At 33.9% G+C, this 16,667-nt stretch overlaps 1 protein-coding gene across 7 annotated transcripts in view; it reads left to right on the forward strand.

Moving 5' to 3' along the window:
* LOC115445687 (uncharacterized protein ZK1073.1) overlaps positions 1-16,667 on the forward strand; it is a 59,099-nt gene that overhangs the window by 25,994 nt on the left and 16,438 nt on the right. Inside the window, exon 1 of one of the 7 annotated variants that reach the window (XM_030172066.2) lies at positions 3,208-3,338. The exons of the other annotated variants lie outside the window; for them this stretch is intronic. Within the exon in view, the coding sequence (XP_030027926.1) occupies positions 3,312-3,338 (27 nt within the window). The 5' untranslated portion in view covers positions 3,208-3,311. Of the gene's footprint in view, positions 1-3,207; positions 3,339-16,667 lie in introns of those variants that run through there. 7 annotated transcript variants of the gene reach the window in all.

Genomic DNA, 16,667 nt, shown 5'->3' on the forward strand with positions numbered 1-16,667 from the left:
TAAAGAACTAAGGACATTAGAACTTCTCTCTCCATTCCGGAGCAATTTTATTAAATTTTATCGAGCGTTTGCGCCCGGGCGGAATGTTTCCTTTTATTTTATTAATACGAGTATTAAATCTTATTTCGAGGTTATTTGTATTACGAATAAATATAATACGTTTTGTGACGTATAATTATAATATTTACATAAATACAAAGTTGTTTTCTCATGTTCCATTTAGAAAATCATAACAACAAAAGTTACGCGATCGATTGTTTATCCGCAGCGATGATACTGTTGTTTATTGTCCTGTTTTCCATAATAAAAAATATGGAAGTAGTCCATTACCTATATTGATAAATTCGGACTTCGGATAACAATTTATGAGTCCGAAATATATCCTAACAACCCAAAACTTTCTACGAAGAAAGTACCTTTGGAACTTTTTAGTTTCACATGTCCCTTTTCCCAATTTGGGTCGGTGGTAATAAATAGATAATACTTAACTGTTAAGTGTAAAAACTCGTGCCCAAAGAAACTTCATGTCGGCTTATAATAATAATAATAATATCAGCCCTGTAATAATACACTTATATACTTGCCCACTGCTGAGCACGGGCCTCCTCTACTACTGAGAGGGATTAGGCCTTAAGTCCACCACGCTGGCCTAGTGCGGGTTGGTAGACTTCACACACCTTCGAAATTCCTATAGAGAACTTCTCGGATGTGCAGGTTTCCTCACGATGTTTTCCTTCACCGTTAAAGCGAACGATAAATTCACAAAGAATACACACATGATTTTTTAGAAAAGTCAGAGGTGTGTGCCCTTGGGATTTGAACCTGCGGACATTCGTCTCGGCAGTCCGTTCCACACCCAACTAGGCTATCGCCGCTCGTCGGCTTACACCTAACCATTTTCCAACAACTTTAAAAATAACTCTCGCGTTAGTCTTGCAGAGTTCGACACGGTGTGGAAGGTGCATTGGCATGAGATGCTTCAGTTTTAATAATTAGGGAATAATTTTGTACAAATTCAATAGGCTATGATAAAAAGAATACGAAACTTAAATCTTCCTCAGTCTCACACATCATTCTCTTATTTGTCTGTATACTTTACAATATTTTATATTAATTACCTATCAATTCCTAAATATTTATGTATAAATAATATATATTACTATTATTTATTTATATTTAAAACCTTATATTCACCTATGTCTGCGTTCGCTAGCTATTAGATTAAGAAACAAAGAGAAAATCAATTCTGTGCAATCTTACAAATTTAATACGACGAAATTTTAAAGGCCGAAATATCCATGCATATTAATTATTTTTACGTGTTTCTTTCAACTGCGAGAACTAATCACTAACTAGACGTGAATTTAAATTCTTTACTTGTCAATACTTGTTTAGTTACCCAGATTAAAGGTGAAACAAAATGTATGAAAAATGGACCTTAAGCTATAACCTTAAGGTTTAGAATTATTTTACTTGAGAATAGAGTTTCTAGACTCTCTTCACGAGGTCTTAAATCTAAGTCACTCGGTGCCTAGAATTTTTTCAGCATCTAATCACAGATTAACTTTGCCATAGTTTTTGATAATTAACATTTAATTATTTGTATTTGCCCAGTGTAGGGTTTACCTTACCTTTTTCAATTATTTAATGAATAATTTCTAATTTTGAGTGTGTACTTATTTAAAAATTTAAAACCCGATCTCATTAATACCACACAACACATACACCTATTGTGTATATGTACTGATTTTGGAAGGTACATAGAATTTTTAGCTAGAGTCAAAGGCAAAACTTTATAAATAAATTTTCTGTAACTTCTTTTCTATGCCACACTGAAACTGTTTCTAGAGCAACACAATTAAAGACTAAATCAATTTGTGTAGCATAATGTATAAAGTGTGTGATGTGCTCCGGTGAAGTTTCCCATCGGCTGGCGGTGGTGTGCTGCGGCTTGCCTGTTACAGCTCAGATATTTTCATTAACCTAGCTTGGGGAAATGAAATTCATTCGTGTTGCTTTAATATAGGAAAATTGTTGGGTTAAATTTTATGTTTTTAATGTATCCAGATTTGGATTATCATTATGTTTGGAAACAGTATTTTATGCCTTAATTCTTGTTAAAACCTCTGATAGCCCGTTTCAATGTCAATTTTAATATCTATAATCAAGAAATCCAACACGATTTTAGCGTTGGCGAACCCATATCGTTCTTTAACATTACAATTGGCCTGCATTGCACTTACCATAAGTTACAGTGCACTTTACCTCGCTAAAATAAAAATATAAGTAACTCGGAAATAATATACCATGTTCATTACCTGCCATAACAATAACAAACCTCGAAAACATCATAACCGGACTTAGTAACAGTAAATAAAAATACAAACATGATCGCGCTAGAGGAACAAATTGTAATAACAAATAGCAGGCTGTTTATTCATGATTTTACCGCTTTGGACGCACGGTATCCGATATTTCAGCTAGCTCGTACAAAATGTTCGAATTCACATTAGTAATCTCCACTGGGGTAGAAAAACGCGGCGTTTTTCAATCCCCCATCACGTTTATGTTTTTATGTAGCATTTTAAGCGCATAAAATAAAAGCAATAACAAAAAATTATAAAATTTTCTAAAGTAGTTCAACAAATTAATTCCTTATTAAAGAAATCATAAAATATTAAAAAAGTCTTCATAATATTATGTAAAATATTTTATCGTACCAATGCGAGCCTATTAGTCTCTGCTTTGCGGCTAAAATAAATAAATATACCTACGAAGACGTTTTAAACAGATAGGTTCCACTACCGTATACGTATTAGTTGCAGTAGGATTAGAATTCATGAACATCTTTATTCCTTCGTCGGGCAAATCGCAACTGCGCAAACCAAACCTGCGGTTTCAACCTATTAAGTAGCATTGTAAAACTCAACTGTTCTGTGTCCTGGTGAATAATTATTATTTACTATAATTTGTTAACAGTGTTTAGAGCAACTTGTTTCATGGGCGATGAAAGTTAGATTATCGTATTGTACTATTTACAAAATATTATTACGTTAATAAGTAGGCATTATAACTCCTCTATAAAACTATTATAATATCAAAATAGTAGTTAGGTCAACTACTATTTTGATATTATTATAATTTTTCCGCAAACACATTGCCTTTAAATCTAAAAGCTCGAGCGTTTTCCTGCCTCAGTATGCGGCGCGCTCCTATACGGTTTCCTTCAGCCACAAAACGATAGCTCACTGCGTTCCCGATCTTCCCGTCGGTCGGTTGTTTGTTCGTCATACAAATTCACATACGTCGATATGTCTGAAGACGAGAAAGGAGTGCAGGTAACTTTAATTACCTATTTTTTATTGAGATTTGCGCGGATATTGTAGCCTAAAAGTTATATTTCTTAAATCAGACGGTGTTTTTGTTCGTAAATTGAAAATACCAGAATTTCATAGTATCTGTAGTAGTTTGTGTACATTTGGTAAATCACTGTTAATTGTTGCCAGTAATGTATAACAATAACAATAACAATAACAATCAAATAATATTTTCATATTACTTATGCAAGTTTCGGTTTTCATTTAATACCAGTATGGTTGTTAGTAATGTTTTACTTTATTTAGTCGGACTGGAACTAAAAAATAACTTCTGATTTGTAATGGTTGTTTATAAATTTATATTTGTTTGTGTTTATAAGGCAGGTACACAAAGTGGCAACAAAATAAAATATTTAATATAAGTATAATAATTTTTAAATGCTCTATTTTACAAATGCTAATGTCGTTTTGTAGTTGGATAATAAAACGAGTCTTTAATAATGAAAATCCAAAAGCGTCATTGGAAAATGTGCGCAGCGGATGTGTAAGTGGTGAACCCGGTCGCGATATGAGTTTTTTAAAACTTTGATACTAAGTTATGTAAATTTCGACACCAATTGGTCTGAATTTATCTTTAACGATCTAAATTGTTTGTTCCATGTACCATAGTTGTCACTAAATAACGTATTCATATAATATAATGATAAAGTTTTGTATATTGTTTGTTTAGTAACTGAGTAACGAATCACTGAGTACTTTAATGTACTCCTTACTCGCTGTCGCTTACTGCTTTTCAATATTTACATCAATAAAACAACTAGCGGGTAGTAGCGTATTTTCTAAATCTAATATTGTAGCGCGTCGGTAATGCAATAACTAAAACATTTTACATTCCGAGGAAGTAATTTGATGCATAAACAAGACGTTTTCTATATGGTTCGGTTTAAAGAACTTTAACGTAAATCAGTGAAAAAATGTTTAAACATCGAATGAGGTCGTCGGCACTCGTTCTGTTTGCAAACATTCCATACATTCGTTTATTTAACGTGGCCTGGTCGAGTGGCTGCACACCCCTAAATTAGGATACTGCGTATGACGATATTGCGTACATGGTTATTGTTCAGTCGCAATAATAATTGCGTACACCTGAACTGCGTATCACATTATTATACTGATTTTGCTAATGTACCTATCGATCTCTATTTCCCATAGTCACGCCATAACTTGAGAACGTCTTAACTGATTTCTATCATCTTTTTTTGTAATTTCTTATACTTTGTAAAAAAAATTATAGGTAGAAAAGTTTTGAAAATTACAGCTGGGTTTTTTGATAAACATAAAATGTATATATTTCTTCTGTACATGTGTAGGTATGTAACTGAACTCTTATATTGTGGGACCTATTGATTATATTTTACGGGATTTCGGGTGGGTCTCTGGATGGTTCAGATTGATAATTGGACCCGATAGGTGGCGCTGTAGGTCAGGTTTTGGGATTTTACCTCCTTTTTAGAGTAGGACAACTTCTACACTAGTTTATTATGATAAAAACGAAAAATCATTTTCTATATTTACAACTTTCAATGCGATAAACTAAAATGTGTACTTATATTTAAAAATAATAATATATATATCCTCTGTTGCAAAGTTTCAACTATTTAACAATGTTTTAATGCTGTTAATATCTAGATTGTAAATCGCCTCACTGCTCTATTGTCAGTAATATGACTGTGAGGAAAGAAGTTATGTTTTCAGGTATTTTCTTAAATACATAAATTTCATTTGAATGAACAATTGAGTATAATTATCGGATTTGAAGTAAATGTTGACGTTCCATAAACGACTGGTTGTTTTATTATGAGTGTGTAAAACATCGCGTTGTATTTAATAATCACGTAGTAGTATAAGACTTGAGGCTAGTCTAGATATCTTGTAAATACATATCAACCACCTTACTAATAATCGTTGTATATTTATGATAGTTAATCAGTATTTTGTCTTGCTATGTTCAATGACATTTATCGTCAGCAGAAGCGAGACAAAATATTGTGTAACTAAGACAGACAACATTATTAGTAAGGTCCATAGTGTCCACTTTGACAACAAAATTAAAGGGCATTAATATTATATTGTACTATTTATGAATAGTATAATATTTAGGACAGGTTATCCTTCTACTATTCTCGATAGAAAAGTTATGTAGTGCTCGTTTTCAAGTCGGTTACTTGAGAGCCTTCCCTAAAATAAAACGTCCTACATAAACCATAGGGTTTATGTATGTCTATATCTTTGGGGGAAAATAGAATATTTTTTATTATTCTAGAACATGGGTTGCGTCTGCAGGTATTCGCACAAATTTCATTCATCCGTGCAATACATTAAAATTAACAGAAATTAAATCAGCACCTATACAGCTATATAACATGATAGTATATATACAACGAAATTAACATGCCTCGGTTCGTACCGCTGTTTAGTGAAGCGGTCAGTGTACATAGTCGCTATGTAGGTACGTCAATATGTATTGTGACCGCAGGAAGGTGCAATAATCTAGCATCTCCTTGCTTTGTAAGCTAGTGTGGCTTCATTAAACGAGCGACAGGCATGAGGGTGTACCACTGGAGAACTCCTCGAAGCAACCAGCGCTCTTAATCAAGTGGTTTCGAATATGTGGAAGGGTTTACCTTTCCGTTCGTGATTCTTAATTAGCATTAAAAATGTGTTGAGATTAAACACTGTGAATTAATATGTATTCACTACTTTATTTAGTCATTCCTAACATGGAGTTTAATGACACGTTATAAGTAACTTAAAGCATTTGAACTAATATAGACGACTGATGGTTTTATCCCGTTTCCACTTTAAAATTTTATAAAGTTAAACTCTATGTAGGATATATAGCAGATAGGATATTGGAATAAAAGAAAGTTGTCTACAACTTTCTACTAGACAAAAGAGGCCAACCGTTTGTTTTTAGGTGTATAGTTATTTTAAAGTATAATTAGTGTTGACGTATTGTAAGTGCAACTTTGTTCGCCTGCGTAATAAAAAAAAATTATTATTGACTAGCTTCCGCCCGCAGCTTCGCCCGAGTGGATTTCGGACTTCAAAAATGGAGGAGGTGCTCAATTTGTCGGGATGTTTTTTAATGTATGGTGGTATGCAGATGGTCCGATTGTCCGGTCAGGGTCTAATGATGGGATCCTGGTGAAATCGAAGGAAGCATATAGCATGATTCAGTATTCACGCGCGATGGCTTATTATTAGCGTACTTCATGTATAACTTTGGTGTTTCTAAACAGATTTCTATGATTCTTTTTTATGGAATATTTAATAATGTTAACTTTTTTAATTAGGGATGACTGAGAGCAGCCCCGGATCTTGAATTTTTTGAAGGCGGGGCAAAATCTGGATAATGCCGCCCCTAACCACCTATATTTTTACTTTTGTCATCATCATCATCATTTCGCGCTCCGCGGGAAATAATTTATGTGTGTTATATACTAGTCTAGCTTTTGCCCGCGGCTCCGCCTGCGTTATAAAGTTTTTCAGGCTAAAGTTTTCCGTTATAAAAGTCACGCTATATATTTTCTCGGAAGCCTGTGTTCTTCTCAGGGTCTCAAACTGTCTCCATACCAAATTTTATCCTAATACGTTGGGTAGTTTTTGAGTTTAACACGTTCAGGCAGACAAATCCAGCGGGGGACTTTGTTTTATAATAAATTTTTGGTTAACTTTTTAAGAGGAACAATCCCGTCATACATCATTGTTGCATAACTTTAACCGTTTATATATAATATATTTTCCCCGTTTTTGCAACATGTTGAAACTGTTACTGCTCTGCTCCTATTGGTCATAGCGTGATGATTTATAGCCTATAGCACTCCAGGAACAAAGGGCTATCCAACATAAAAATATTTTTTCAATTCTAACCGATAGTTCCTGAGATTAGCCATTACTGAACCGCTCCTATTGGGTATAGCGTGATGATATACAGCACTCCACAAACAAAGGACTATCCAACACAAAAGAATTTTTCAGTTCGAACCGGTAGTTCCTGAGATTAGCCATTACTGCTCCGCTCCTATTGGGTATAGCATGATGATATATAACCTATAGCACTCCACGAACAAAGGGCTATCCAACACAAAAAGATTTTTTCAGTTCGAACCAGCAGTTCCTGAGATTAGCCATTACTGCTCCGCTCCTATTGGGTATAGCGTGATGATATATAACCTATAGCACTTCACGAATAAAGGGCTATCCAACACAAAAAGAATTTTTCAGTTTGAACCAGTAGTTCCTGAGATTAGAGCGTTCAAACAAACAAACAAACAAACTCTTCAGCTTTATATAATAGTATAGAGTATAGATGTCGCAGTAGTCAAAGTTGCGTTAATGATGAGATGTGTATTCGTCTGCCAAGTTTGAATTTCCCGCCCTCTAAATTCGCCGCCCGGGGCATGGCTAGCCCCCCCCCCCTAGATCCGGGGCTGACTGAGAGTGTTATAAACGTAAGAGTAGACAAATATGATGAGAAAGCTTCGAACTGCTTTGCTATCGGGAGCTACACGTGTTATTGTGAGTCAACCATAAAAGATAGACATATGCTGTCGTGGGATATTTTTTATATAATTTTAAGGCGAACATTTCTGTCATACATGATTTCTGTGTAGCTTTAACCATTAAGGTTGCACCCGCGGCGGAAACTTAAAAAATGGAGTAACTTCTCCCGTTTTCCCAACATTTCCCTTCACTGCTCTGCTCCTATTAATTGTAGCGTGATGAAAAGTATACTATAACCACCACAGGAGTATGACAAATAATTGTACCAAGTTTCGTTAAAATCCGTCGAGTAGTTTTTGTTTCTATAACGGTTATACAGACAGACAGACAGACAAAAATTTTACTAATTGCATTTTTGGCATCAGTATCGATCCCTAATCACCCCCTGATAGTTATTTTGGAAATATATTTCATGTACAGAATTGACCTCTCTACAGATTTATTATAAGTATTGATGATAGAAGAAGAAGATAGATATAGATTATTTGAACGAAATGAACTTATTTCTTTACAAAGTTCTCCAAGATTACATATTTCTTATTACGAATACGAATTTTGTACTTGAAACACATTCAGATTTGTGTACCAATCAAAGGAAAACAGCGTTTATAACTTGCTTGCTTTATAAAATAGTAACAGATCCAATTCAACTACACATTCTCATAGTGCACTGTAACCGCCTCCTGCTCAATTTCCTACAAGGTATAGATCACTTCGCCGCAACTTATTAACTGGCTTTCCTAATAATTGGAATTTTTATGATATAACATCGCGTGCAATTGCATGCATTTAGATCTTATTTTCGATTATTCTTACAACACTAACTTGTAAGAATAATCGGAAATCTAAACCTTTAAGAATAGAATATTGTAATTTGTTGTAAATAATTACGTATTAAGAGGTTGTCTCTCGTGAGTGAAGTTTCTATATAAACGCTATTTCTAAGACTAGCAAAGGAGACGTACCCCATAGTGATCATTTAATATATTATTTATTTTATTATTCAGTGTGTACATTTATAGTCCATAATAGATTGTTGATATTATGCTCTTCTAATTATTATAAGAATCTTTATGCACATACTTACTTACCTTCAAAAATATATAGAAACCATAGGAACAATACAAAAGATACAACGTAGCGATTTCAAAGATCCACCACAGTAATACAAAGAGAAAGTCGTTGGAAGGAGTACGGAATTGCTTCACATACATTCTGGAATAAATCTGCATGAATTTTCCCTTTGGAAAGAAACTTCCGCCATGTTACCCTTTGACCTTTGAAATCCATTTGGTAGGCTTTCACCTTTAAAGAAAATTGAAAAATTTATTGAGTCTTAAAATTGGAACAGGAATTTAATTCGTGGTTTTAACGTTGTTTACTACGACAGCAATGATTAAGTAAAAAAGGAGAAATATTTTTTAAATGTATTACGAACAGATCCGGAACAAGTTAAGCTGTGAATTCCTACCATTATCTAGGTTTTTTTAATACATCATAATAAAGGGTTAAAGAGATCATTCGCGATGATGTCCGCTTCTACTTCTCAAAGAAGTAATTTGAAAAAGACAATATTTACAATTTGTTTCTCAAAGGTTCATCTATCCATGAAGATACGAATCAATTGTATCTCAGGTACATGTGGGTCCAGGAAACCAGTGTTTGTATCGCTAAACTACGAACTAAGTACATATTTTGTCTCCCTTTCAAAACTGAGGATTTCACCATAGATGTTCTTCTATTTCACATAGATAGAGTTTAAATTGTAAATGGTTGTTAAAAAGAATTATTAAAAAGCTGTGTATTGCCACATATGTTCAAATATAAGAAGACAGTTGTAACAATTAATACAGATATTGGAAAATAGAGCGACTCGAGCCTCGAAATTCAATATAGTGAATTAATGTTCGTGTTGCTTTGAAGATTTTCTTTACAATCTACAATTTTATTCTACCGCTTACGTTGGAGTGTAGACATATCTTTAGGTTGATTAACTGTTTCTGACACGCTCATGATTATGCTATTAACATAATATTTTTAATTTTATTACAATATAATTTTATTATTGCGAAATTAAATTTATGTTTGCTATTAAAAGTTGGATGTTTAATCACTTGTACTAAAATTATCATAGTTAATTTTTTACATAATGCCTAATATTTTGTTAATTTTCTTTTTAAATAATGTTTAACTATTTGAATACAAGTTTGACTTGTATTTATTTTTATATCAATAATAAAGCAGTCATTATATAACTTTTATATGCTTTATGACTATTTACATTTAAAGCATATTTTTATAGATCCCGTGAAATCGTACAAATAAACAGGCGTGTTAGTGATGTTAACGAATGTACGATAACCGAAATCATTAAATGTTGTGCAAACAGCGAATCCACTGATGTACTAAAATAATTCATACGTCACTACGGTAGATAAGAAACAATACCACTCTAAGGCAGACTCAAAGGCATATTTCTAAAGGAAATGAATCTTATGTCGGAGCGTGTAAGGTGTTCTTTCCACATGCACAGACAATATTGAAAATGTCGATATAACAGACTTTATGTCGCGATGGCGAGATAAATTTCTTCAGAAGAATAGCTAGTAGGTACTAACTATTTTAAGTGGTATTAATGCATACTAAATTAACGATACTCATCAGTTAATTAGGGGTCAAAATGACATATAAACTACGTTCTTTTTCACATATTTTGCAGTACCTTTAACATTCTTTATCAAACCAAATTACACCTACTGAAATTAGTATATTGTTATAAGCTTCCAAGACCATTGAGTTCCTAAAATTTCTAGCTGTTTTAAAAATGCTTAAGACACTAGCTATGCAGTTACCATTTAGTGGACGGTTGTCATGTTGCGATCAATTGACCTCGAGCGCAAACAGATCGCTTGGACACGTGCCCCGTGGCACGTCGCTCCCTGCCAGTGCCTCGTACCTACGTTGTGTACAGAGCTGGATATAAGTACTAACTACATTTTGTTAAAAGACCAGTATACAGTTTGATACTTATTGAATCAATCGATTAATTTATATACAGCGCACCCGAATTTCGATTACGAACTGCACGGTTCAAATGTGCGTGCATTTACAAATACAATAAATTTATTTATTTTGATCTTCATTGTACACGAAAAAAATACTGTATTTAATATTAAAAATACTTATGGCAGAAAAAATATCCAAAAATCTTGTCAATGATATTCCAGAATGTTTTTTTCGTGCGCATTAAAAACGTCTATTTGACGCTGAGTATGACAATCGGAAGTCAACCTTAAAAATAATTGAACATATTAAGGGCAAACGTAAATATTCCTTATCGACATTCCACTTATAGATCCAAACGACCTTCAATACACACAAACTTAATTAAATTACAGCTCAAGTGTACCGAACGAATTGGTGGCTAATTGGGCCACTCGCAGGTAAGAGCTGTAAATGGGCCTCGCATGCCCAGGGGAAATCGGCCGAGTGTACATTGAATCACAGTTTAATGTCCATTGCATCTTTCGCTAATTAATACAATACGGTTCAGAGGGTTTGGGGTTTGTGTGTTGTCTCTTGATCTAGTTACAGTATATTTTAGTCGACCACTAGTTCAGATTCTAGAGGCGATTGCCAGACCGGCCGACACAGTTCCTATAGGTTACAATGTGTCTACAATGATTTGACCAACACTTCATTCCTCTGAGAGAATTATGCAATAATTAATGGTAGTGCGTCAGACAAAAATGTTAGTGAAAAATATAATATTTTATAGGAGAAAAATATACTGCGATGTTTTATGGCCACGCGGAGCGCATTTTTGGAAGCATTGTGTTAATATTGTTAAATCTTTGTGCAAATCAAAACACATTTTAGCTTATAAAGGAATACTTATATATTTTTTATTTATTAAGTTTTCTATGCTTGTGGTTTTGTTATTTTAGGAAGAAATTAACACAATTAATAATGAAAACTTCGATTATAGAAGTTTATTGGTAAATACAACTTATATTACATTAACTACTATGCAATCAAAAGGAAGATCCCACTCTATGTCTAGACATACGCCATCCACTACAAAGTGAAGTGTCATCAGTTAACGCAATCAGGCCAATACGAGCTAGGACGAGCTGATTAAGCTAAATGGAAGCTAGCGGGGGTGCGCGCACGTCAGCCATACAATAACACTAACCTATTGTTATTGTTATAAATTAACTTTAATAAAATCATCATGGAGATATTGTTATGATTATTATAGCAATTTACTTGGTTTCATTCGGTTTATTTTTTATGGATATAGTGCTGTTTTAGTATATTGGACCTTACTAATAGATATAAGCACATACACACACAGAGAGAGGGAGAGAGAGAGAGAGAGAGAGAAAGAGGGAGAGAGAGAGAGAGAGAGACGGCTTTAATCCCTGAAAGGTAGGCAGATGCGTAACTGGTGCACCTATTTTCCGTTATTCCGGCCCATGATATGATAAGGGTCGAGCCTATCGCCATATCGGAAATAAAATTCCAGACTTTTGACTGATATTGGGTAGAAAAACCTAATATCAGTTTGTCCGACCCGAAGATCGAACTCGAGACATACCACTATAGTCGCATCGTAATTTAACTACGCCACCGTGGCAATCTAAGCTTGATATAATAACATATAATTACCTTATGTTTAAGTAACCTTAAAAGTTTTTGTTACATACGTTGAGAACAATTTTCCACCATTCATTATTATAATTAAGAGTTAATTTAGCAAAATTTGGAAAGTCATAATCAATGTCTGAGCCTCATACCCTAACATTGACGACCAAATACGCTTCTGTTTATTTATACACTTGACCGATTAATGCTTTACAGAATTTAACGCGATATATCTTTCGTTCCTGTAGTTTATCGGTAGAACCCCTTATTTCAATCATAAAGGGTTCTGGATATACGCTGTTCAATATTCATCAAGCGATGCCGAGATCGGCGAGTTTATTTTTCATTCGACTGTATTATCAAGTACGGACTACGTTAATTTTACTGAATACGAGTGCATTGTAAAAGAAAACTAGTGGAACTTCTCTCTTTCCATATAAAGCATATTTTTCACTAATGAGGCGTTTACGTCAATAGTAATAAAAGTATATTGGCTGTTGTCGTATACACCTTGTTTCTTTTTATCAGCATATCGTATGAGACATTTGTCTGAATCTAGAAATGATATGCAACGAGTGGTCTCAGATATTACATTCATAATATGTTGTGGTTATTATTCGTATTATATGCTTACAATCAACATTCGTATTTCCGACCTTTCTGAGTTGACATAAATATATTTTTTCTAGTGACCTGTCATAATAATATCTCAGATAGTAGTAGTAGTATGTAGTGATTGTAGAGTATTTTTAGAAATAAACGACAAGGAGAGTTGAGACAGAACAGACTATCATATAGCCATAATTATACATACGTGTACATTTGTATAAATAAATATGCATAGTCTTTGATTTTCTCACAGTTTAGTCGGTTAAAACAGAACAGCGTTGCAAATAAAATCTGTTCTATTCAATAAATATGCTGAGAGAGCAACTGTTACGCGTCAAACTCTGCTCCGTCGATATTTCCAGATGTTTGTAAACAATATATTTTCGGCTTTAGCTGTGGGATGAAGTCATAAATCATACACGGGAACACCTTTAAATCCAAATTTTGCGAGTCGTCGACCCAGAATGGGTGTGCTGAAGGAATAACGGTATGTTAAAAAAATAACATTGTTTTTTGTTTACGACACATTATAGTCTGTTTGAATATTGGAAGATATAAAAATCGATATAAATTGTTCCGTACTGTTTTAGAGCGATATAGAAATACTCCCATTTAACAAGAAAAAAAACGAGTGTAGTATAATCAGTTCTCGAATTGTTATTCTCATATTTGTTATATTCTTCGATGTATATATCATTTGCCCTGTGTTACATACTATCCCACTGCTAGGCACGGGCCTCCACTACTACTGAGAGGGATTAAGCCTTAGTTCACCACGCTGGCCTAGTGCGGATTGGTAGACTTCACAGACCCCCAAAGTTTCTATAGAGAATTTCCCAGGTGTGCAGATTTCGTCATGATTTTTTCCTTTACCGTCACATATTACTCGATTTGTAAAAATATTTTTTGTATAATAGTTAGCTTCTGTTATGTGATCTTAACCTGAAAAGAGCATCCACAAATCTTAATATCAAATAAATCATGGTCGCTCTTAAAGCTGATTTTTCAACCATCAAATAAATTACGACAAATGGGACAAATTCACAACTTTTGTTATACATATAAAAAATTCATTTTTTAATCGCATTTGTTGTACGTTAACATACGCATACCTTTCAACAGAATTAAAAATCAGTCCTTACTGAAGTAAACATGACGATGGCGAGGGGTTTTTTGGGTTTACTGAAATACAACTGTCTGCAAAATGCACCACCATCACCTTTAGCGTTGATTTTGGTGAAATAGACCCGGAAAGGCTGACTGTACTATAGAACTGTTTGCAACATCCCTTTACCACTTTAAAAAATATTTTGTGTTTAATTGAGAGTACCTTTTTATTGATTACACTAAGAAATTGTCTAACTGACAAAACTTTTGATTTATTAAAATTTCAGTCACCTGTTTTAATATTGTCTATTAATACCGTGACCTAATCAGCCGATGCAGTCATCCATTATTAGTCTCCAGCTACGTTTTGCCAGAGGCGAGCGGACCGCAAGCAAGTTATAAGCACATTGCAAAATGTATACAGCATGCTACAGTATTGTTTTTTAAAATATAGACTGCGTCGTTGTATTATGTTCCGATTGCAGTGCTGAGGTCACCGGTTCGATCTCCAGATCGAGCAAGTGGTATTGGGTTTTACTATTCCGTATCAGTCCGTGCAATAAATCTATACATTTTATAATTTTCACATAAATATTAAAGCTACCTGCGGTATTCAAACTAAAGAACATTTGCGAGCTAGAATATTATGTCTATACGTCCGTCATAAAACATCTTACGTAGAAACTAAAATTACAGCAAACGCAAAGAAAATCCTCCTTCGCGACCAGCTGTCCAATTCGGTTCGAACTGGTGTAAAGGCCCATAAAATTTTCCGTGTGTGCGTTTCGGCTGGAGTGTTATAGTAGCACATACAACAATAGCATTAATACATAGTTTTTTTTTTAATATTTTATTGTTTTAACAATTTTTTTTTGAAGACAAACAATAATTACATAAGTAAGGTAGTCTGACCGAAGATAGCCCGATTCCTAACAAGGCCCACCATTCTTGTTTTTTGTTTTGTAATTTAAAAACACTACGATTTTTGTTAATTATTATATTATAACATTTTAAAACATGTAGTTACATGTTGCAATTGTATTGAAGATTTTTTTCATCATTTTTCATGAAACGATGTTACGAAGATTTTAAAATTAAACGGGCTAACAGTAGTTCTGTTACGTTTTAATTAAGATCTGTTATTTTGAGTAAGGTTATGTTTATCAGAAAAAAACGGTCAAGTTGAACCAATTTGATAAATATACTATTCTGTTTATTGCATATAAATTGTTTCACGACTTCAAAACTATTCGTTATACAGGTGATTTAAGAAAGATGTACTTATTAACATAATTCATTCAAGATCTAGAACTACAGTCATACAGTTTTTCTGGAATACTAAATTTCTTGACTAACGACATGTCTGGGAATATTACATATTCTAAACCCACTCCGAAAAAAAGAGTTAATAATAACACATTAATCGAATTATCTTCAGATCCATTGCTTCTGCGCATCACGCTCGTCATCTATAATTAACACGATCAACAAATCATTTAACAATCTGTCATTGCATGAACTGTGCGCGCATGTAGTCTAACGCGCGAACCGGCGTAGATTTCACCATCTATTTCTGTTGCTGTAAACAGCATTGTGCGGGTAATGTTGTTTGTTTACTGAACACGCCCTCAATGCCGACCCCACGTCTTAATTGGCAGCCGTTTGATGCCATATCCGCGGTATTAATAGTTAAGCAAAGTATTTTACGTAATTAGGTTAGTGCAATTTGTATGCTAGAGCTTAGAATGTTTTGTTTACTTTTTCTATCGAAGATGTAAAAGGCGGTAAAAGGTTTACGAATATAGTACTCAAATTAGCGGTAAAAATATACTGAAGAGAAATAGAAACATTTAAAGAACACTATAAAAAAATCCATAAAATCATACTTAAAAATAATTGTATATGCGTTAAAGTGTTTGAAACTTATCATTTAACTACAAAAAAGAGGATTAATATTTTCTGCTGTCACAGCATACATAGACTAGTTACTAGCAAACAAACAAACGGTTCTTGAACATTTACAAACACTATATTTATAAAGTGTGTACTAAAACGCTGCCTAATTTATCGCCGTATCTAATTTATAGTCCTTAGGTCGGTTGCCAATTTCGCTCAGTTCGTCGCTCTTATTAGCCCGGGGCGAGATTATCTCGGCTATCAGGTTTCAAATTTATTCCGACGACAGCTCAGGTGTCTAGGAGATAGATGAGCATCCTTACGTGAATAGGGCTGCTCTATCTCGTTTCGGGATATCTTATCACGTTGTGTCTAGAGCAATGCCTCCCAACCTTTTTTAGGCCATGCCCCACCTTAACATTTCTAAAATTTTTATGCACCCCATACACTATTTTTAACCTATAAAATTGTTTTGTTCCCTTAAGAAATATAAATGATAAGTTTTAGGAAGAAATCACTATGAAA

This window comes from Manduca sexta, chromosome 26, assembly GCF_014839805.1.
Source record: "Manduca sexta isolate Smith_Timp_Sample1 chromosome 26, JHU_Msex_v1.0, whole genome shotgun sequence".
NCBI classification, from domain to species: Eukaryota; Metazoa; Arthropoda; class Insecta; order Lepidoptera; family Sphingidae; genus Manduca; species Manduca sexta.